The 22563-nt window shown below is 52.6% G+C and overlaps 2 protein-coding genes across 5 annotated transcripts in view; one reads left to right on the forward strand and one right to left on the reverse strand.

Moving 5' to 3' along the window:
- Positions 1–472: 472 nt before the first annotated feature.
- GPX3 (glutathione peroxidase 3) lies at positions 473–8595 on the forward strand. Its single transcript, XM_068979874.1, has 5 exons — positions 473–606; positions 5138–5291; positions 6496–6613; positions 7054–7153; positions 7577–8595. The coding sequence occupies exons 1-5, from the start codon at positions 520–522 to the stop codon at positions 7796–7798; spliced, it is 681 nt and encodes a 226-aa protein (XP_068835975.1). The 5' UTR covers positions 473–519; the 3' UTR covers positions 7799–8595.
- A 581-nt stretch (positions 8596–9176) lies between these two features.
- TNIP1 (TNFAIP3 interacting protein 1) overlaps positions 9177–22563 on the reverse strand; it is a 44892-nt gene continuing 31505 nt past the window's right edge. For 3 of the 4 annotated variants that reach the window (XM_068980951.1, XM_068980949.1, XM_068980948.1), the window contains 10 exons: positions 21633–21722; positions 19926–19991; positions 19633–19764; positions 17226–17354; positions 14725–14853; positions 13174–13299; positions 12576–12641; positions 11733–11924; positions 10863–10953; positions 9177–9654 (listed from right to left, as the gene is read on the reverse strand). In XM_068980951.1, the coding sequence (XP_068837052.1) occupies positions 9620–9654; positions 10863–10953; positions 11733–11924; positions 12576–12641; positions 13174–13299; positions 14725–14853; positions 17226–17354; positions 19633–19764; positions 19926–19991; positions 21633–21722 (1056 nt within the window). In that variant the 3' untranslated portion in view covers positions 9177–9619. The remainder of the gene's footprint in view (positions 9655–10862; positions 10954–11732; positions 11925–12575; positions 12642–13173; positions 13300–14724; positions 14854–17225; positions 17355–19632; positions 19765–19925; positions 19992–21632; positions 21723–22563) is intronic. The other variant, XM_068980950.1, reaches the window with a different exon arrangement.

Consider the following 22563-nt stretch of genomic DNA (forward strand, 5'->3'; position numbering starts at 1 on the left):
CTAGAGCAGTCAACTCGTTGCTTTTTAAGCACTAAGCCTACATAGAGTAAATATTCCTGGAGGTCTCACTCCAGATCTTGCTGACATTTTAAGTCTTTGATATCCCTTCTACCAGATCGGAGGCAGGAGGAAACGGAACACTAGGGGAAGTTCCATCAATTCTTCGGTGCTTTTTAAGCCCCTTCTCTGGCTGGGCTGAGGACACGGCGCTTGCCACTTCCAGCACTTTGGAGTCGAAAGAAGAGGGGGCTGCCTCACGGGTTCACAAGCACCTGGCGCCCATCTCTCTGCCCACACTTGCTTATGTCACTGTCGCCCAGCAGGGGAAGCGGAGGGGAAGTCATGCCCGCCCCTGAAATGCCAGGCGCCTTGCAATTGGCTACAGAGACTCCGGCCCGGCAGCGGATTGGTCATTGCTGAGGGCTTGAAAGGTGGATGAAAGCAGACGACACCTCAGACGGACCGTGGCCCAGGATCAGACAGCGTCTGCGGCGAGCCGAGACGCGTCCCCAGCCCATCATGGCCCGGCTCCTCCGGGCATCCTGCCTTCTCTCCCTGCTCCTGGCCGGCTTCATTCCTCCGAGCCAGGGACAGGAGAAGTCGAAGGTGAGTGAGCCTCGGGGGTGGGGGGCCAGGGGAAAGAACACAGCCCGCAGGTGTCACCATCTCTCGGTGAGGGCTTCCCTCTAGAAGGGTGACACCTAGGTGCGAGAGACGCCCTTAACTCCCCTTGCCTCCGTCTTTGGCGCACTCAGACTGTCGTCAGACTCTTCGCAGTTTCATCTGCTGGAGACCTGGGTGCTCCTGGTGGGCGGAATGAATGAGGGAGGAAGGTTTGTCTCTCCAGAGTTCACACTTTCTTCCCCACCACTACCTCCGGGCCGCCTTGCTACATCCAAACCACCGTCTGTTTCTGAGACCCTTCCCTTCCAGCGGACCCTGAAGAGGGTAGGGGGCCCAGAAAATGGCCTGGAGACTCGGGGTCTGGGTGGCTGCAGAGTTCCCAGGGAGAATGGCAGGCAATATGTGGTGCCCAAATAGCCCAAGCATAAATGCAGGTAGGATTCTGGGACACTGGTAAAAGAGGCTGACAGAACGAGCTCTGGGCTGGCAGCAAAGAATGCCCAGGACACTGACTAGACCTCTCATCCTTTGTGGACCTCAGTTTCTCCATCCGCTGAAGGTGAGAGCACAGGGCACAAAGAGACTGATGACTTCAGAGGAAAAGCTGCAAAGCTTGGAGAAACTGAAAAATCCACACATCATTCTCTGAAGGGTTTCCTATTTGGGGGCAACCTCAGTACCCACCAGCCACAGCCCTTATTGGCCTGCCAGCTCCATAGGAGAGGCAGAATTCTCTTGAGCCTGAGTCTATCCTCAGTAGAGCGTGTGGTCCTTAGCTAGAGTGGGGATGCTGAGGTCAGGAGCAGGGGTGACCTGACATGCTTAGACCTCTCCTCTTCCCCGGGGTGGGGAGTCAGGAGCCAGGCATAGACCCAAAGAGAGAGATTTTTGTTTCCAGCCTCCCAATACACACACACACCGACACACACACACCGACACACACCCCTCACCTGTATAAAATGAAGAAGCTTTGTGCTTCTGTTGTTTCTCAAATCTTCCATTCTAAGATCTTATGACTCCACAATTCTATTTCCATAATCCTATCTATTGTTCAGGAAGCCCATTAAAAATGCAAGGCTACTTCTGCTTGTTTCTATCTCGTCCTGTCCTCAGCCTAAATTCTAATCGGTCTGCCTCTCCTGGGAGTCAGCCTAGAGACTGGATGGTTATGGGGCCACTTCCTCCTAGCCTCTGGCTTTGTATCCAGTCTTGTTCATAATCTCCAATTCAGAAGGTATTTTCCTGGGCAGGGATGGGTCTGAGTTTCGATATTAGGGTGTGGAACTGAAGTGAGGGCAGGCCATGGGTAGGGCAGCATCATGGAGTCAGTCCTATAACCTCAGTTTGCAGAGAAGCAGAGACGGGAAGATGGGGCCCTGTTTCAAGAAGGTGGAGGTAAGAACATGGATCCTATGAATAGCTCATCATAGTCATGTGTTCTCTGTAGAACTCTGGGGAGGAATAGATGGATTCAGAGAAAACAGGATGGGTATGGGCTAGAAAAGCCTTAGAGTGGGGTGTGATCATATCAGATGCAACCAGTTAGGATTTGCTAGCCAATGACAATCTGGTCCTGCCCCATCTTTCCTCCCAGGTCTTGAGAGGGTTGAAATCTCATAGCCTCCATTTCTAGGACTCAATCACTACTTATCTTACCCCCAGCTCCAGGGCCAAGGCAGGGGCCCAGGGGCAAGTGGAGGAAAGGATGGACAAAAGGCAACAGCCCCACAGGAATATTTGCCTCCACCCATTTCAAAGGGAGGGGCTGGGGAACAAAGCCTTTCCTCGCTGTCCCCTCTCCAGTCCATCTTAAGGCTGCCCAGGCTCCCTGTCCTTCCCCTACAAAAGGACTTCAGAGAGGCTAAAGAGAATAACAGCTGCTGACGTGTGTGGGCTCCTAGTAACCGCTGGTTTCTAGGTGACTAAATCAGGCAGATAGAATGAAGGAACCACCGGCTGACAGTCAGAGCTGAAGAGCCCTCTAGACAGCCTTGAATCTGACCCCTTCTCATAATCAAGGAGCCAGAGCCCCAGAGAAGGGACAGGATAGTCACATGTAGTCACATGGGAGGCCCGGCCAGGCCTAGAACTCAGGTCTCCTGCCCCCAGTCCAGCTCTCCTCTCATACCTTCACACTGTTGGGAGTGGTAAGATGAGTGAGGAGAGAGACACAGGACCAGCAATGCAAGCCAGCCGGGGTCCTGGCAGGGTCTCCCCTCCCACTCTCAAGCCGTCTGAACTCTCCCGTCTTATGCAATTGTGGGAGGATTGAGGTAACCTCCCCACCCCCCACCTCCATCTCCTCTGACCTCCTGGTTCAGGTGCAGGGTTCTGGGACTCCAGGGACCCACAAGAGGAGGGGCGGGGCCTAGAAGGAGGTGGGGAGCATGCTCAGTACTGAGAGCAGGCTGTAAATCTTTCCCCTACCATTGTCACTCTCCGACCCCTCTCAGTCTGAACCCACAGCACCAGCATTGCAGGCCCAGTAGGAAGCAGGAGGCTTTGTCACAGGTCCCTTTTCCTGGAAATACTCTGCCCAGTGCATCAGCTTCCTCATACCGACTGGGGAACACCCAAGTCTTCTTCACAGAAACACAGCAACGTCAGGACCCTTTACCCTACCGCTTGATGAGGGGACAGGGGCTGGGTTTCTTTCCAAGAGGCTTTCAAGATGGTTTTAATCTACCAGCAAATTCCCACAGCCATTTTGGGAGACAGGTGGTTTTTCCCTCACCCATCAACAGATGGAAACTCAGATTGAAAGTGACTTGCTCAGGGACACACAGCCAGCAAGACTCAACTCTAATGAGGGGAGATTCCCCTTGCCCCACCCCACCCTGAAAATGGGCTTAAAAGCTGAACCTCCCGCTGTTTTCAAGCTTCTCTTATTTAGACAACCTCTTCGCTTTTTTTTTTTTCCTCCCCATTTCACAGTTTGTTTTTGGGCCAGGGCAGAGTGGAGAGGCAGACAGGAGGCCTGGCTAGGGTGTGTTTGTTGTGTCCTGGCTGTTTGCGTTTGGAGCTGGGGCTGACCGCAGCTGGGGCCCAAGAGGCCCAGGGGCTGGAGGAATGTCAAGCTTAGGTCTCAGGCCTGCCTCTGGCACCCACTAGAAGTCACGGGGCATGGAATATTAGACTCACGTGAAGCAGGGAATTCATACCCGAGCCAAGAAGATCGCTTGCAGCAGTCAGGGAATGGCCATGTGGAAGGAGTCCAGCTCCCCCAGCTCAGCAGGCCTACGGAGTCTCCAAGACAGAGTGGCTTTCTTACACCCCCCCCGGGCTACGCCCTACCAGCCCAGACGGCTCTCTTCACTCGGTTGGGCCCAGGTGCACCTCACCTTAACAGCCAGTCTTCCAGGACTGGCCAGAACAGAGTGCGTGAAGTTGCTTCTCTTAACTCCAACCACCTGTCTCTGGTCTATAATGCTAGCTTGCATTCAGTTTTATTGTCTTCCCGCCTCTCCTCAGATGTCCAGGCCAGGACTGCCAGCCCACCTGCTAATTGTGGTAGTGATGCCATGATGCTCTCTCAAGAGTAAACCCAGATTTTTATAGTCTGCATCAAAAAATGGTAGAGATGAGATGAGGATAGGGTGGGGGGTGGGGTGGATGTAAATTCAGCATCCCACTTGCTGGCAGTAATCCTTTCCCTCTTCTCCCACCGAAAGCAATACTGTCAAGCCATCGTGATTCAGAACAGCTGGTCCAGTGCAAGGTTCTCACTTTATAAATGAGGAAACTGAGGCCCAGAGAAGAAAAAGGGCAAGTCCAAGACCACACAGGGAGTTAGAGGCAGAGCTGGTTCCCCAACTCACAGCCCACTGTTCACTGACTCTACTAGTCTGGAGGCGGACTGCAGAGAGGCAACTGGGCAAAGAGGAAGGCCTTAAGGTCATTGCCACACTGCTCAACGCAGGGAACATCGGATCTATGCCAGGCACTGGTCTTTATCCTGACCATGCCATTTAATCCTCCCAGCAGGCCTGGCCCCATTCCTGGCCCCCATCCTACTTCCCTATTTCTGAACAACAGCCTCAGCTTTCCAGTTCTCCAGATTGGAAACGTCTGAATCACCATTTTCCACACTGATGTTTCCTCATTTCTGAGGAAATTTCAGCTCTTCCTTCACGACGATCTACTTCTGGCTCTCATCACCACTTGCCTGCGTTATTCTAACAGCTTCCCAGTCTCCACCATCCCATCCAATAACACCGGCACGGGGGTAGTCTCCCTCACAGCCTGCCTGGTGGCTGTCTAAACTGACAAGTGATGCAGAAGTAATGACCATAGTTATTTCTCCAAGTTTCCGTAGCACTCACCAGCTTATTCAATGCTCTTAATATTATCTTGTATAATGAATTAGGAGACTTCAGTTCTAGTCCAGTTTGAATTCTTGGGCAAGTCAAGAACACGTGGGCAAAAGTGTTCCGCCACTCCCTGGTATCTTGAAAATGGTGGTGTCCGAGTTCCCTTCAGGCTCTAACTGCTTCCTGGTGCTGGTCTCTTGCAGATGGACTGCCATGCTGGTGTGGGCGGCACCATCTATGAGTACGGGGCCCTCACCATCGATGGGGAGGAGTACATCCCCTTTAAGCGGTATGCTGGCAAATACATCCTCTTCGTCAACGTGGCCAGCTACTGAGGCCTGACGGGCCAGTATGTTGGTAAGAGCCACCTGCTCTTCCCCTGCTGTGTTTGGGGCTGTTTCTGCTAGTTGGGCACATTCCAATCACAGGAGCTTTTCTGGTGCAAGAAGAATGGGGGTGATGGTCATCATGACATTTTAAACCCTGTACCTGAATCCTACTGTTTCGTGGTTCTGTGAAAATAATTATATAACCTGAGGTCTGATCCCCTACAAATATGTTCTAGAAGATTCTCAGTTATCCTTCATCCCTGAGTATCTCAATTGCCCTAAAAGAAGAAGGATGGAGGAGATTGGGTTTGTGCCTGGAACTTCCTTTCATTGGAGTAACAACAGTAGGTTCCTCTTGCTGAGAAATTCTCCCCTGTCCTCAGCCCATCTGCCTCAGTGCTTCTTTTGGCCCCTGGCCTGAGTTCCCAGAGTTTGTGTGTTAGTGACAGAACCAGGTTTCATGATCCCTGGTACCCTCTACTTCTCCTTAGCTGGGTCAGAGTCAAAAGCCAGGGGACAGGCAAGCCCAAGGCATCTGACAGCACCCACCAGAAAATGCTTTGGGGGTGTGGGAGGGAAGCAAGGGCAATCTAACTTAGAATGTTCTGCCTGAGAGTCATGGGCAGATTCCTGGAAGTACAATGACAGTGAACTGGATGGCCCAGTGGGTAGTGAGCGCTCCGTCTAGAATGCTTCCATGTAGCCCTTGGAATAGAGCAGAGTGCGTTTGGGCAAGAGGTGGGCTGACCATGGATGCTGCACCAGAGGCCAGGAGGCACTGAGCGGGGTGAGAGCTGGGCCAGGCTCTCCCCTGGGCCCCTGAATACCCAGAGTATAGGCGGGGTGTGAGGGCTCCATCCCACCCCAGGGACGTCATCTGCCTTCTGCCCAGGGATGGATGGTTCTCACTCCAGGACACTCAGTCCTGACAGTCCTGAAGGAGCCCACAGCCTACAGGCCCAGGTGGTGGGTTTAGGCAGTGGGTATCTGATTATTAATTTGAGAAAGCACATTGCTCTCTTCTCCCCCAGACCTCCAACCCATCCAGGTTGGACTCCATAGGACGGGGCTTGAATGCCAGCAATGCCACACTCAATGGATTATCTTGGGCAAGTTCCTTCCCATCAGGCCTCAGTGATTTCAGCTATACAATGGGGCGGGCAGGTGGATGGTACACGGAAGGTGGGGCTCCTCACCAGGCTATCCCCATCTCTGCTCTCTCCCTGTTCCAGAACTGAATGCACTGCAGGAAGAGCTTGAACCATTCGGTCTGGTCATTCTGGGCTTCCCCTGCAACCAATTTGGAAAACAAGAACCAGGAGAGAACTCGGAGATCCTAGCCACCCTCAAGTGAGTGCTGACTCAGTGTCCTGAGAAAGCTCCTCCAGCACGTCCCTCCCACCGTGCCCCGGCCCAGGCGCCAGGCATCTTTTATGCTGGCCCCTACTCATGAGGGATATTTATCAGCCACCAAGAACTACTCTCTCCTTGCAGGAACTCTGTTTAGTGGAACAAGTGGAAGAGGTACCAGGAGAGACAGGGTCAGGGATGATGGCAGTCAGCCACGTTGGGGTAAGGGGAGGACAGGTTGAGGGCAGGGGTTATTGAGCAGTTACCAAATTGAAGGAAGACTGCTGACCCACATTATACCTGTGCCCATTTAACAGTCACTGGCTCCCACTGCCCATCATAGCATAAAATCCCGATTCCCAACCCCCCTTCCCCAGTTCTGTCCCCTCCTCTTATTTCTGAGCCCATGTCCCTGGGACCCACACAAAAATATTCCTTAGGTATGTTCGACCAGGTGGGGGCTTCACCCCCAACTTCCAGCTGTTTGAGAAAGGCGATGTGAACGGGGAGAAAGAGCAGAAGTTCTACACATTCCTGAAGGTGAGTACACAGCCAAGCCACATTGCTGAAGAGCCTCTCTGCCTGGCTGATGCTGGCTCTGGACGGGGCTGCAGCCGCTCCTGGCCCCAGGCCACATAGACAAGGCCTGTGACACCCTCCTTTCTTCCTGGGCTCTTGGGGAGTTTCCTGGCATCTGATTATTATTCCAACTAGAGGGCTTTGTAGACCCTAGGGGCTCATCAACTCATTTTACAGATAGGCCCCAGAAGGGACAGGCTTAGGGTCTCACAATCTGCTAGAACCAAAGCTGGTGCTGGGATTCAGTTTTCTAACTCCCAACCTGGTACTCTTTTCTCAGTGCCGGGCTATTCTCCTTCCCCCGAAAAGTCCTGGGAAGGAGGAGGGATTACAGAGTGGGAAGGGCCCCAAGCAGAGTTAACACTTCTCTCGTCTCTGCTCCAGAACTCCTGTCCTCCTACCTCGGAGCTCCTAGGCTCACCCGGCCGCCTTTTCTGGGAACCCATGAAGGTCCATGACATCCGGTGGAACTTTGAGAAGTTCCTGGTGGGGCCAGACGGCATCCCCATCATGCGCTGGTACCACCGCACCACGGTCAACTCTGTCAAGATGGACATCCTGACCTACATGCGGCGGCGGGCACTCCTGGAGGCCAAGTGGAAGTAACTGAGGCCCACCCCCCTCCATGTCCACCACACGGGCTAGGGAGGGCTCTGTTCAGGAAGGAACCCATTTCTCCAACTATGCCACACTCCCACGCTAGACCCTTTACTGTGACACAAGGCCCCAGCCTGAGATGAACATTTGTGTCTGTACTGCTCTGCACATGGGTGTTTGCACACATGCCTACAGGCGTGTGTACACACGAGTACAGGGCCACACGTGTCAACCTGCACAAGTGCATGTGTGGCAACAGCTGTGTGCCGTGAAGAATGCCAGAGAGGAACTTCCCTTTCCTTCTAGTTCTCTGTTCCAGTGATAACCATCCACTTTCAGCTGAGTCCAAACTGAAAACCCAGCTCTAGATTCAATTGTTCTGCTTTAACCAGGACCTCACCCTACCGGGCTGGCATCTCTCACTGCCTCCAAACACCACCCACAAGTGCCCGGAAGTTTCTGGGTCCACCGCGCTGCCTGACCCCCTCCTCCACCACACAGCCTCGCTCCTTCCTGAGGGCCCTCCCCCGCCCCCCACCCCACCACCCCCACAGCGTTCCCTGAGAGTCACCAAGGCAGACGTGAGAGCAGGGGCCACGCTCCCCGTGTCAGGGGGCGGCATCGCCATGAAGGAGGGGCCCGAAGCCCGCGTGGGCGGACCTCCCTTGAGCCTGTCTGAGGGGCCAGCCTTTAGTGCATTCAGGCTGAGGCCCCCGGCCAGGGATGCCACCCCACTCCCTCGGGGGGTGTGTCCTCTCCCCTCACCCTGACCTGCTGGCATGAGGCTCACCCCTGTCTGCCTAGTAAAGGCCTTTCTGCAGCAGCTGAGCCTACTGTCGTGCTTCTTCCATGGGGCTGCCCCAGCGCGGGGGCAGGAAAGCTGGAGGTGGCGGGAAGGAATAAACGGAGGGCTCCAGGGCCTTGCTTTATGGTTTCCACCTAGGCCCGCTCTGCTTCCTCACTCAGCATTTGGAGTCTATAAAACCAGCTCCATCTACTGTCACCCCACAGTTCTCTCTAAGGCAGCTAGCACTGAGATGAGGTGTTCCATTTGACAGATGAGGAAACTAAGGCTCACAGAAGGGCCAGGCGTTGCCCAATGTCTCCTGACAAGTGAGGGGCAGGACTGGAGTGTAAACTCAGGCCGCCTGGCCCCCAGCCCCTGGATGCTCCACCCTCACAGAAGCTCTGAGCAGGATCCCAGGGGATGCCTGCCAGGAGTAATGGTGGTGCTCTTATGGGGGTGGATGGGGGGGTGCGTCTGGGAGGAAAAGGGCACAGAGGGAAGAGGGGCCAGGAAAGAAGCACGCTGGTTGACAAGGAGGAGCACATTAGCCAGGGCATAAAAGAAATCCAGTCACAAAATGCTCATCTCTAGCTTGGATTTATGTCCAAGATTTGTGCAAACAGCTGTCCAGGGATCAAGAACCATCCCAGTCCAGGCCTCCACACCACAAGGCTCCAGCTGAGGGCCTGGTGGCTCCAGGCTGGGGCCCCTCGGCCGATGGGGGTCTCTTGACTGGAGATCGGCATCTGCCAGCAGTGTCCACAGAGGACAGCAGGTCCAGGCTGACGGCACCTCTCTCCACTCAGGGGCACAACAGTAGGCTTTTCCCAGTCACTCCAAAGGAGAGGCCCAGATGGACGCCTTCTGGATGGAGCCTCTCCAGTCTGCAGACCGTCCAGGTCGGGGCCAGGGCCCAAGCTGGCCATCCATCTCAGCCTCCGGAGTGGCTGCAGCTCTGGCCACACAGAGCCTGTGGCCTCTAGCTTGCCAGTAATCTGAAGTCAGCTGGCTCTGTGAGACGAAGGTGGAGCAGGGGACTGGTTTCACTGAGGTCCTTCACGGTCATTTTTGGTGGACTCTAAATAAACAAATTTAGGATTTAAAGATGAGGTAGTACAGTAGCTTTCAAAGTCCTATGGAAATGAATACAGTAAGAGTGGGGAAAAAAACCAGGGTTGCTGGGTGTTAATGAGTGCCAGGCCCTGGTCGAAGCACCTTAGGTACGTCATTCAATCCTTGCCCAAACCTAGGAAGCAGGCAGATTATTACCACTTTATGGGGGAGAGAAATGGGGCACAGGGGAGTTTTTAAAAACTTGCTCAAGGTCCCAAGTCTAGGAAGTGTTGGCACCCAGTCAGTCTGGTTCCAGATCCCAGAAATGGAGTAGTTCTGGGAGAAGGGACAGTCCTGCCCGTTTGGCCACCCTCTGCACTCATCAAAGCAGACTCCTATGGCTCCACAAAACCCCTAGGGCTCCATGGGGAGACATGAGAAAGTGCCTGACCAGCTCAACGCCTCCTCCTCCCAACCACGAGATCCTCCAAACCACACCCCCTCCAAGTTGCCCTGCAGCCTCTGCCCACACTATTGCAGAGGGGCCCTCGACCACCAGGCATGGCAGGCTCCATTTCTGCACAGCTGCAACCTTTAGAAAACTCCTCTTTGTGCTGAGATGGACTTGGCCTCCCCATGGCTCCCACTAGTTGCAATTCTGTTTCCAGAAGCCCCCACAGGCAAGGCCCCATAAAAGCCTCACAGAAAGCAAGGGAGAGACTAAGGGACCAGAGTCCTTCCGCAACCAGCAAACAGACCATTTTAAAATGTCCAAGGCCTGCAGGCTATCCTTAGGATAAAGACCAGCCCTCCTGCTGGGGCTTACAAGGCCCTTGTGGTGCGACCTACCAACCTCCCTGACCTTGCCTTGTCTGCCTCCCTTCTCCGTCTTGTTCCTGGCTCCAGCCAAGCCAGACTTCTGTCGATCCTCAAGTCAGCCATAGTTCTTCACTCCCTCCCACCAAGACCTTTGCACTGGTCTTGGCCTCCTCCCCAGCATCTTACACAGAGCATGGCACTTAGAACATTAAACTATAATCAGTGGAAGGAATGGTTTCAACTCCTTCATGATGCAGTCACCACCCCTTTCTTCTCAACACTATTTGAGAAACCTGCACCTCTCCTCCACTGAGATCAGAAGGTAGCAAGACTGCCCCCAAACTGGGACAATCCTGGCAGATTAAAAAATTATCTTTTTATAAACCAAGGCCCATTACCAGGGGTCACACTCACCTGGTTCTGTAGGCCTGGCCGTAGGTAAGTCCATCACTTGGGAGCTCTGATTACGTACCCCTCCAAAGGGCATCCGCCAGGTGTATTCTGGCTGCAACAAAACTGGTGTTTAGTAATCAATAACCATAGTAGCAGCTACTGTGCCAGAACAGTACTAAGTTCATATTAATCAACTATAACTGAATCCTTACAACAACCCAGGTTACCAACCCCATTTTACAGGTTGGCAAACTGAGGTTCAAACGGGGTGGAGTAACTTGTCAAAGGTCATCCAGCTTGGCAAGTGGTCAAGCTTTGATTTGAATCCAAGGCGCTACAGTCACGCAGTACACTCCAGGGTTTAAAGACGCATGTAAGGAATGGTTATGGGGGAGAAGCGGATGGGGTGGGGGGCAGCTGGCACTGACCAGGTTGAGAGATCCCTGAGGGGCTGTGGCAGGGGCACTGAAGAGAATGAGAAAGAGGTCAGAAACTCTGGAGACAGAATGATAAGGAGAAAAAGGGAGGAAAACAGAAAAAGGAAACTGAGAAGGAAAAGAGAAGAAAAGGCAAAGGGAGAGAATGCATGGTGAAGACTTTATACCTGGTGACATGTGGAGGTCATGAAAAAGGTCAAACTCCTGGCCTGGCTGGCCGGAGAGAGCCCTCCTGCTGGCCCTGCTCCCTTACCCAGCCTTTTCTGTCCCATACCAGGGCCCGTGAGCAGCCCTGAGCTGGAAGGTCCTGCCCCGGGGATGGCAGGCTGCATACCAGTCTGTTCCCAAGGGGCCAAGGATGCAGCTTCTGACCCTCTCCGTTGACCTTGCCCTTGGGATGTGTCTGGCTGGCCTGTGTGTGTGTCCTGGAGTGAGGGAGGGGGCATGGACTCACCAGACGGAAGAGGCGTGAGTTGGGAAGTGGGGGTGGGTGCTCCATGGCCGTGGGGGGTGGGGGGTAGCGGATCTGGGACCAGTCCTCAAAGCCGGGGTGCGGCCCAATGGGAGGCATGGGCGGGTAGGCGTAGGGGCAGGCCCCGCAGAGGTGTTCCGGGTGGGGCTCCAGGTGGTAGCGGTCTGCTGAGGTCTGCAAGAAAGGTGGCATCTGGCTCTGGTCTGTGACAGGCTGCATGGGCCACCCCAGTGACATTCATTCATCCCATCTCCCATTCTCCTCTTAGAGTCTCAGTTCTCCGAAGGCTGGCATGTGGCCATGGAAGGCTGCACATGGGCCCAGAATACCAACCATGAGGACAGCTGGTGTGCCCTGGGCACTGGTTCTTTACCATGTACTGTTCTAAATGCTCCAGCTGTGCTTTTTATTTCGTCTGTAAAGCACTTAGCATCACATCTTGAATAAAGGAAGGGCCTGATGTGTAGTCGAGCTCATAATTCATTCTGTCATCTGCTGGGCGTGTGTGTGCTCGGTCACTCAATCGTGTCCGACTCTTTGTGACCCCGTGGACTGTGGCCCAGGCTCCTCTGTCCATGGAATTTTCCAGGTAAGAATACTGGATCAGGTTGTCATTTCCTTCTCCAGGGGATCTTCCTGACCCAGGGATCGAACCCGAGTCTCTTGTGTCTCCTGCACTGGCAGCCGGATTCTTCCCCACTGTGCCACCTGGGGCCTCACTAGTTAGCTGGACGCCTGAGCAACCAGTGCCTCCCGCGTCAGACTGCGGCTCCCTGGAGGAGGTAAAATGCGGTAGGGGCTGCCTCCTCCCTCAAGCCGCCTCACCTTTGCTTTCCTCTTCTGCTGCCTCAGGGCATCTTTCGCCTTTTCCTCATCTTTGAAGGCTTTTAGCTGAGAGAGAGAGGGAGGGAGAGAAGTCTGTCAGCAGAGGCGCTTCCTGGCCAGGCCTGCGTCCAGGGCCTAAGCAGGGTGGACTGGCCAACGCACGAGGCCGCCACTCTGGGCTGTCCTGCCTGGCCCAGCGGTGGGAAAGGGCCCTGGGGGGCAGAGCACGGCCCAGGCCGGGGACTGCAGGTAAGGCCCGCTCACCATGGGCAGTCTGAACACAGGTCAGGACGGCTGCAGGAGCCTCACTGACGCCGTGCTTCAGCGTTCATACCTTTTAGCTTCAGTGTGGGAAAGAGCGGATGGCTCAGAGCTAATTCCTACTTATGCTCTTTAAAGGCATCAAAACCGATTGTGGAAAATCAGGGCTAGAAGTAGAGAAGGGACAGGACTCTCTGAGGGCCACAGAAATGTATCAGCAGAGCTGGAAGGAGAATCGGTGAGTGTCCTGCCAGCCAGTGTCGCCAGGGCCGTCCAACCCATGCGCCCTCCCCCTGGGCACAGCCAGCTGCCCGCTCCTGGGTCCCACTCTTCTCACCTGGGCGTGGGACAGGGTGACCTGGGCTTGCAGTTTCTCCACCTGCTTCTTCAGCTCTTCCTTCTCTTCATTCATGCGCTCCCGGTCGCTACGCTCCCTCTGGAAGTCCTCCTCAAAGATCTTCACCTAAAGGGGAGGTGGAGGGGAAGGGAGAAGGGGGTGAGGGAGGAGGGACAGCTCTGAGTCGGGGCTCAGACCTGCTCAGACCCAGAATCCTGGGCCTCTGATAGGAGTCAGACAGCAAAGCTGGTTTCACCCTGTCTTGAAAATGCCCATGGGGAGAGGAATAGGTGTACCTCTTGTAATATGTGGTTGCGGTTTCCCTCTATAAGGCTATGGTGGGCTCAAGTAATAGAGACTCCTGAGGCTAGAACAACCCCAACTACAAACAGAGTAGTTCTGGGTCCCTTGATCTTATATTTTGGGCTTCAACCTAGGGCTTTATTGGAAAAAAGAATCCATGGCTAAAAAACACAAAACTGGTCAACAGCCATCAAAACTAGTCCCATTCTTCCATTCTGCCAAGACCCACAGAGAGGTGGAGGCCACAGAAACAGTCTGAGTGGAGGACTGGAGTTCAGGCCTCCTGGTGCCAAGAGCAGGGGGCCTACAAAACTCTGCCCAAGGCTCTGGGGTGGGGGCTGGTGCCCTGGCAGGGAAGGGGCGGGCGGGGCCCTGTCTGCAGTTTCACATCCTCACTGCAGATCAGTGAGAAGCTGACCAGGCTTGGGACGATTTAGAAGGATCCGAAGCATGGCAGCAAGTAGCGCAGAAGCACGTGCGAGAACCAAAGCCTTCTCAACTTTCTTCACTCTGTGCCACTCAACGAGAAGGTCTGCATTTTATGCTACTGTTTAAGCACCTCTTTAGTATTTAATTTCCCTTAAATAAAGGGACAGAGGACTCAAGCACAAAGCCATGATCAGGCAGAAGTATCTAGCTAGACTTTAACAACACAGTTTTGCCTTTACTGTATTTATTGCTTATAGTTACTTTCTAATTATGACAAATAATAAACGGTTTTCCCATTTGCAGGAGAAATCTAAAGTTCCCTTTTAAATATATTTATTGAGTTTATTTAAACATATAAATAACTAATAAGGATCTACTCCACAGCACAGGGAACTCTACGCAATACTACACAATGACCTATATGGGAAAAGAGCCTAAAAAAGAGTGGATATATGTATATGTATAACCGATTCACTTTTCTGTACAACAGAAATTAACAGGACATAGTAAATCAAATAAACTCCAGTAACAGCTCATTTTTAAAACATAAATTAAAAAATTTTTGCTTTTGAAATATTAGGGAAATAATAGCAGAGCTGGGGCATAGAAATGTTTAAAACATGACAGTGGTAGAGGAATGACCTAGATAGGGATATACTGCCAGCAAGGATAAACCTATACCAGACAGGAGTCCTGGCCGATGGCCAGACAGTGGACTGCAGATTACAGCTTGCGTGACTCAAGGTCCGTCCTAGGCCCTCAGGGTTGCTCCAACTCCCACTGGGCACCACCTACCTAACCTGTTCCCCTCAAACTCACCTGCTGTTTCAGCAATTCGTTCTGCGTGAGCAGCTCCTGTTTCCTTAGCAGGCCTCCAGCTCCTTCTGGGCTCCCGAATGCTGTTGGAGAGGACGGGGAGGCCTGAATGCTCAGTGCTTCCTCCAGGGCCTAGAATCAAGAAGAAAGGAGATGGGCCTGTCAGCAGAAGCCCTGGGAAGTCAGGTCCCATTGAAAGGGTCAGGCCCACTGAAAGACCCCGATCACGATAAGGATAATAATAATAACCACCACTATTTAATAAATGCCATCTTATAGATGAACACTATATGCACATCATTTTACTGAATCCTCTCCATAGTCCTATGAAGAAAAACTATGACCTTCACTCATTTCATGGATGTGAAAACTGAGGTTCAGAGACCTGAAGGGATTTGTCCAAAGTCAGACAGCTAGTAAGTGACAAAGCAGGTATTCAAAGCCAGTATGTGCTCTTAACCAGCAGCCTAAACTGTGGTCTTCATGTAGAAGGGAGAAATCTCCCTTTCCCTGAGGATAAGTGGCTCAATTCTTAGCACCCAGACCTAGAAAGAATACGAAGTCCTTTGGAGGAAGAAGCTAAATCTCCTGGACCTGCCCAGAGATTCTCCAGCTTCCATAACCCATTCCCACCAAGCCAACCCCCCCCATCCCCAGATCTTCTGTATTTAGATTAGCCTGGACTTTAATTTTGATGTAATTAATTTTTACCTTTCCAACACTGAAAATGGGCTGAAACATCACCAAATAATATTTTGAGATTTTTTTGTAAAAGCTCTGTTTTACTACCTTCACAGAATACTTTTCCTTGCATAAACAGTGTGCTCACATTCTCTTGAAAGTTATTCATTAACCGGTTTTCTCCTTGCACCCTGTTAACATGTTGCTTGAGAACTTTGGAACACCCCTCAAGACTGGCCATCCTCATCACCACCTGGGCAGCAGGGCCTCTGCTGGCCCTGTGACAGCACTGCTCACAGTGCCTCCCTGGACCCTGGGGAAACCTTGCCCAGCTCGGACTCAGGCCCCTCCTTGTCTCCTGGACTCCCCCAGAAACAAGAGGAGACTGCAGAGCCAAGAGTGAATTCAAGGGGCTTTCCTGGTCCAGCAGCTAAGACTCCAAGCTCCCAATGCAGGGGGCCTGGGTTTGATCCCTAGTCAGGAAACTAGATCCCACATGCTGCAACTCAGAGTTCATATGCCAGAACTACAGATCCCGCATGCTGCAACTAAGACATGGTACAGGCAAAGAAAATCAAGTTGATGTACATATATTTAAAGCGTAAATTCAGAATGCTCAAGGGAAGGCTATGACTGCACCTCTCCCTCCATCTGTCCCATTTTTCTGATGAGCAGACTGAGGTCCAGGGACAGGGAGAGCCTTGCGTTAGTCATCCTTACAAGTTTCTGTCCCCAGCTACAGCACAGAAACCTGGAGGGCAGTGATCCTGCCTGGGTCATCTCTACAACCAGCAGTACATAGAACATTGTGCCTGGATTTAGAGCCCCAAGTCCCCTAGCTTGGGATAGATCATTCTTTTCAATGAGAACAAGTCCCAAAGCCCCACACTTGGCATCATCAATGCTTATCCAACACCAAAACCAAGCAGAGTCACCCCAGCAGGGCTGGGACCCAGTGAATACAAACTCACAACAGAGTCTGCTGTGAGCAGAAAGAGCAGGCAGACAGAAGAGGAAGAAAATCTGAGCCTTCAAGAAAGTTTTCTTTCAAAGCCTCTCCATCAGCTCACTCCTTTAACCCCTGCACTAGAAGGTGGGCAGGGCTAGCGTGATTCCAGCCAGGGTTCAGGTGGCAAAACTGAGACCCGGATAGGTTACAGGGGCTATAACTGGGACTAGAACCATCCCCTAGCCCAGCCCACTGCCCCTCACATTGGCTCAAAGCAGAGGGATCCCTTTACCTGGGCTCCCCTAGCCCTAGCCCCACCCCTGCCCCGGGCCATGTCTCCCTGGATCCCCCTTCTCGAGGGTACGAACTCAGGCCAGAGCTCATCCACTCCCTTCGGTTTTTCCTGAACACAGGCTTGGTGCCAGGCGCTGGGGGTATGTGCCCTGGTGAAGACGCACACCTTCCAACATTGGATGCGAGGGTGGCTGTCAGTAAGTAATCACAAGAAAATGCCAGAAGGGTTTGAAAGAAGCTGCTGGTGCTTTAGCTATAGAACAGGGAAACTCGACGGAGACTCGGGAAGGCCTTCCTGGGAAGCGGTGTTAGAGCTAAACCTGAACGATGAGTGGGTGGCACTGCGTGAGCAGACAGCACATCCCAGGGCTTGCCCAGCTCATCCAGCAGGGCACTCAGCATGCGGGGAGCAGGGCAGAGGCAGTAGAAACCCTGGGGCAGCACCCAGGCCCTCAGCACCCTAACCCTGACCCAGGAGTCACCCCTCCTGAGCTGAGGGTTGAGGGTACCGGCCATGGGGTGGGCTCTGCAGCAGGGCTCTGGGAAGCCCTGCCCACCCCCAGACCTTAGCTGCACCCACCTTGTTGAGCCGCTGGATCTCCTTTTCCTGGTACTCCCGCTGCCGGGTGAGTGGGCTCAGCTGGTCCTGCAGATACTTGACCTTCTGGCGCAGCTCCTTGGCCTCTGCTGTCAGATGCTCCCTGTCGGTCTGCAGGGGACACAGGGCTGGTGAGCAGGGAGCCTCTGCAGGAGGCCTGGACCCCCTGACCGCCCGCCTCATCCCCAAATGACCGCACCTCCCTCCCTCGCTCTCACTCCACAGCCCCACGATGCTCATGCACAATGCCCTGTGCAAGGCACCCCTGTGAGAGCAGTCACGTCCACATGGTCCTGTCCTCAAGGACAGGGCAGCCCAGTTGAGTGGAAGGCCCTGGGTTCCATCACCACCTTCTCCAACAGCGAGGTGAGCCCTCGGGCACTGACACAGCCTTCTCTGGTCTAAGCTCATCTATCCACCATGGATAAGGGGTTCATAACAGGGTCACAGGTGGGCTGCAGGAGGTCTGTGAGCCCCCACACCAAGTGCAAAATTTTGACTGCAGTTTATAGAGAGAAAAGCCACAGTTTCTACCAGGCTCACATGGGGTCTTCTACAATGCACAGAAAGTGATGTGATTGACAGTCTCCAAAGGACCTCTCAGCTCTTACAGTCTCTAAGTCTAGCGGAGAAAAGACCTTCAAAGAGATAAACACAGCATGAGGCGGAAAGGGGTCCTCCACAGAGAAATAAAGCTCTGTGAGGTTAAAGAAAGAACACTCCTGCCGAAAAGAAACCAGGGAAGGCTTTAAGGTGGAAGCCCTGCTTCCATACATACTATGGAACAATCCAGGTTCTTTACCACAGTCACAGCTGGAAAGGCCCTCAGAGAGCATCAAGCCCTAGCCCCTTTATAGGACTATCCCGAGGTGACTTATCCAAGGCTACACAGTGAGCTAGAGCTAGACAAGAATCCAGGTCTCCTAACGCTGGTGCTCTTTGTCCCCTTGCAAGGCAAGGGGAGGGTTTAAAATAGAAGAGGGCAGTATGGTGCAAAGGCCAGGCATACCCACATGAAACTATTTCTGTGTGTTTATGTGTGCTGGAGGCCTGGAAAAATACATCCAAATGCAAACAGTGATGACCACTGGGGAGGGCCTGGAACTGGGGGGTGGGGTGGTAAGGAGAGATGGTCTGGGGAAACTCCCAACTGTAACTGTTGTGTGAACATGTCAATATTCTACAAACTAGCTGGTGAGATGCTTTCAGCCGGCTTCAGAGAGCAGCCTTGGCTGGATCTTGTGGGAATTGTTACAGGCTCCCGTGTAAGAGGCTCTGGGTTCGCACGGCCTCTATGGCCCCGTGTCCCTATCCACAGGGCCACAGAAGCTTTGTTCTGAAAATTCCACTTTTCCCCCAGCTGACTGAGAAGAGTGTCAGATACCAGGAACCTAGCTCACCCACTGATGGGAGCCAGGGCCAGGTTGCCTGCCCCAGCTGTGACTGTGCTCTCATGAGAAAAGACTGGCAGTGGCCTCCGTAACACACATCCCCAGGGACGGGGCAGTCACCAGGGCAGGCTGACTGCTCGGAGAAGGCCCCTGCTGACGGGAGGGAACTCTGAAATGCAAACCATGTTGGAAATGGCCATTTCTAAGTCAGGCAAAAGCAGCCTCTGCCTAGTTCTCATGAAGGTGAAAATATGGTGATATAAAATCTCCAGGGAGCCTGGGGGTCAATGGCCTTTCCTCCTGAAGATGCCCCAGGATCAGGGCCTTGGCTGGTGTCAGTCACACACACACTGGTCAGATGCTCCTTCTTCAGGGGACCTGTTCCTGCTCCCCTCCACACACACCCTGAATGAACCTGATCTCCCTTCATGTTCTCTCCCTGCACCTTCTGTGTTGTGTTAACACACGTCTACTCATTTACTTCTGTAATTAGGTGTTCTATGTCTCTTCCCCCCGGGGCGGGGTTGGCCGTTCACTGGTGACTGTGTACCCAGCACTGTGCCTGGTGCACCACTGTTGAACAGTGACCGGATGAAGGATTAAAGGAAGCTCTAATGCTGGAGCCCCTCCCCGACAACAGCCATCACCACTGTGCAGGTTCCACAGTACCCACCCCATCAGGTGTACTAGAGCAGGCCTGGGGAATCTTTTCACATTTTGTGCTTCCCTGTACAGTTCCCTAGACCATGAGACTTTAACAAAAAGCTCTCCGTATGAAAAAAGAGAAAAATGAAAAACATACCTAGTCCAATCTCGATTTTCAGGTGGGAAACTGAGGGAGAGCTCAGGAAAGCGCTTTTGCCTCAGGCCTCACAGCCCTTGAGTACCGGAGTCAGAGAGGGAACCGGGTCTCCCGACTCCCACCCCCAGCTCCTGGCGATGGGGAGAGGAGAGCAGGCCTCTGGAGCTGAGTTTGCGAGACCCACAGTCATACTTGCCTCCTCCATTTCTATCTTGGACTTGGCCAGGAGAAGCTTGCGGTCAAAGTCGCGCTGCTTCTGCTCCCGCTCGGCCTCCAGGTCGGTCACCTGCTTCTGCAAGTCTGCCAGCTTCTGTCGCAGCTCCGTGATCTGGGAGCAGAGGCAGAGAGAGGGAGCGTGTGAGGGCCGGGGTGGACACCCACAGTCCAACGCTGCAGTGAGGGAAGCAGCATGCACGGCGCTGAGGATGCCCGGAGAGCCTAGCGGAGAAGCAGGGGCACGGCCTGGAGTTCCCATCACCCTCACAATACCTTCTGCTCGTACTGTTGTTTCATGGACCGGAAATGCTGGTCCCATTGCTTGTTCACTTCCAGCAGCTGCGGGGGAGAGACTGGGGTTAGCAGGAGACAAGCAGAGGAGGACCAAAGAGAGCCAACGCCACCACCACCAGCTTCATAGGTGCATCGTGCAGCATGTGTGGGTGGTGGGTCCACACGCTGCCTTGATCCCGAGCTTCTCACAACCCTTCCTCAAAGTGAGTCAGCTTTATCAACTGCCACATTTTACCCTCACCAGGAAAGCAAGACTAACACCAAGACACAGAAACAGTACATAATTTTGGTATAGAATTATGGGACCCACACCCATGCAGAGGGCAATTCAGGACTATGTATTAACTTCAAGTTCTCTTTAACCAAATAATTCCACTCTGAAAGATGTAGCCAAAAGAAGCACTTGCACAAGTGTGTAAAAAATATGTGTATTAGTGATCATCTCAACAACGTTTATATTGCAAAAAAAAGGATCGAGGCAAACCTGAGCATCAGAAGTAGGTTAAGGAAATGATAGAATTAAACAGAAACTGGAGCACTGCACAGCTACTCAGAAAGCTGGGCGCCTGATACATCACCTGTGTTCTGAGATGACACTAATTACTTGCCATAATTTTGATATATCAACAATTCTTCAGTGAAGGAAAACAATCCAACATCGTTAAATTAATAAAACAATGGAAAGGGCATCCTTTCCAATTCCAAAAACATTAAATATGATAAAAAGTACTCAGAATTAAAGAATCACAGAGTATGCTTTTATATATAAATATAACAAATACCCTCAAAGATATAGCCAATTTTAAGAAAGGAAAAAGCAATCTGCAATGCGGTATTTTGACATCATTTTTACAAACATCATATATTAGTAAGTATACAGACAAAATTCAGGAATATGCAAAGAACTGTTCTAAACTGTGGTCATTTCCAGGAGGTGAGACGCTCCATCTTTTCGTAATGAGTATTTTTTAATATTATCTTTGTAATAAAAATATATATATACCTTACAGCAATACAGAAAGAAAACTAAATGAATATGCGCCTAAACAAAAGACCAGTGGAGCCTAACTTTCAAATGTGCTGGAGGATGAGGGAGGGCAGAGAGGCCCAGGGATTGGACAAGAACCTGAGCTGCGTGGAGAGGAGCGGCTCAGTCAACGGAGAAGATTAGGCTCCCACCTCTGGTCCAGAAACATCAGGGATGGAATACGCATGAGACACGAGGGAAGAGCCTCAATTTCTGGAGACTCTCGGCTGATTGGGAGCAGTGCTACAAGCAGGTGAGGGGTCTCTCCTTCTGTGACAGACCCTTCCTGAACCAGCTGCGTGGTGACAGGTGACAGGCTCCCCACTGCTGATGCTGCACTTGCCTCCTATCACCACCTCTCGCCACCACTCAGGGTTCACCATGGGAGCCTTTCTAAACTAAACCCCCCTCAACAACGATGGGCCACGCCCTGAAGGCCATGTCCTCAGAGTGACTCCTATGGGCAGGGGGACTGATCAGGAGACAAGGGCCCAGGGCAAGGCAGCGTGCCTCATCCTTGGCAGGTGGTTCAGTGGCCACCACGACAGCTCATCACAGAGACCAGTCAGAGCCAGGGGCCAGGAAGGGCCTTTGTGCTGCGGGCCCCGGAAGTGGGGAAGGATCCTCCCTGGCCCCCAGCACCCCCTCCAGCCACCTACCTCTGTGCGCTGCTGCTCCAGCATCCTCACCTTCTTCTCAGCCGCACCCAGGGCCCCCACCTCTGGGGTTTTACTTGCCGTCACACCAGCCTGCGGAGGAACACAGAGGCGCCTGCAGCAGAGCCTCAAACAGCCCTTCTCTCGCCCACTCAGGGCTCCTCCAAGGCTACTCACCCCTGAGACCCAGGCCCCTGTCTCCTGCCTCTCTACGCTCTCACCCACCAGTCCCAGCCATAACTGAGCCTCTTAGTCCACACAGACCATCGTTCCGCTTCCCTGATCCTCAGTGGCTCCGAGGCCCTTCTTACCCCACCCCCTCCCCATAGACGCTTCTTTCCCTGTTCAGGCTCTATCTCTATGGAACTGCCAGCTGCCCTCCCTTCCTCCACGCATCAGCCAAAAGTCCTCTGAAGGCAAGAGTTAACTATTTTTAAAAATACTTTATAAAGCGTTTATTTTTTAAATGTTTTATTAAAAAATATACAAATAAAGACGTGTGCATGTGTGATCAGTATATGTACTTTGTTGCTCTGGCCTCTGAGAGGGCCTAAAGCAGTGTCACTCAGGTAACAATGAGCACAGATCTTGGTTTCTAAATGGCACTCTCCAACAAAAAGAAACAGGGCTCCTTGGAGAAGTGGTTAATTTCATGGCTGGGGCAGAGAAAATATAAGGTGAGTATGGAGCAACTTGTGACACTATAGAAAGTAAGGAAGTGTTCCATCATCATCAGAATAAGAAAGGCATGTCAAATGGGCACAGGAGGCAACTTGAAAGAACTTCCTATGACCAAAGCAGGAAGAATTTGAACAAGAAAATAAATCACGACGGTGCTGGGTTATAAGCCAAAGGATAAAATATCCCTGAGTCCATATTAATAGGAACAGATGAATAAAAAAATAAATGGGGGAGAAGGGACAAGAAGAATTCC

This window comes from Capricornis sumatraensis, chromosome 9 (genome assembly GCF_032405125.1).
Source record: "Capricornis sumatraensis isolate serow.1 chromosome 9, serow.2, whole genome shotgun sequence".
Lineage (NCBI taxonomy): Eukaryota > Metazoa > Chordata > Mammalia > Artiodactyla > Bovidae > Capricornis > Capricornis sumatraensis.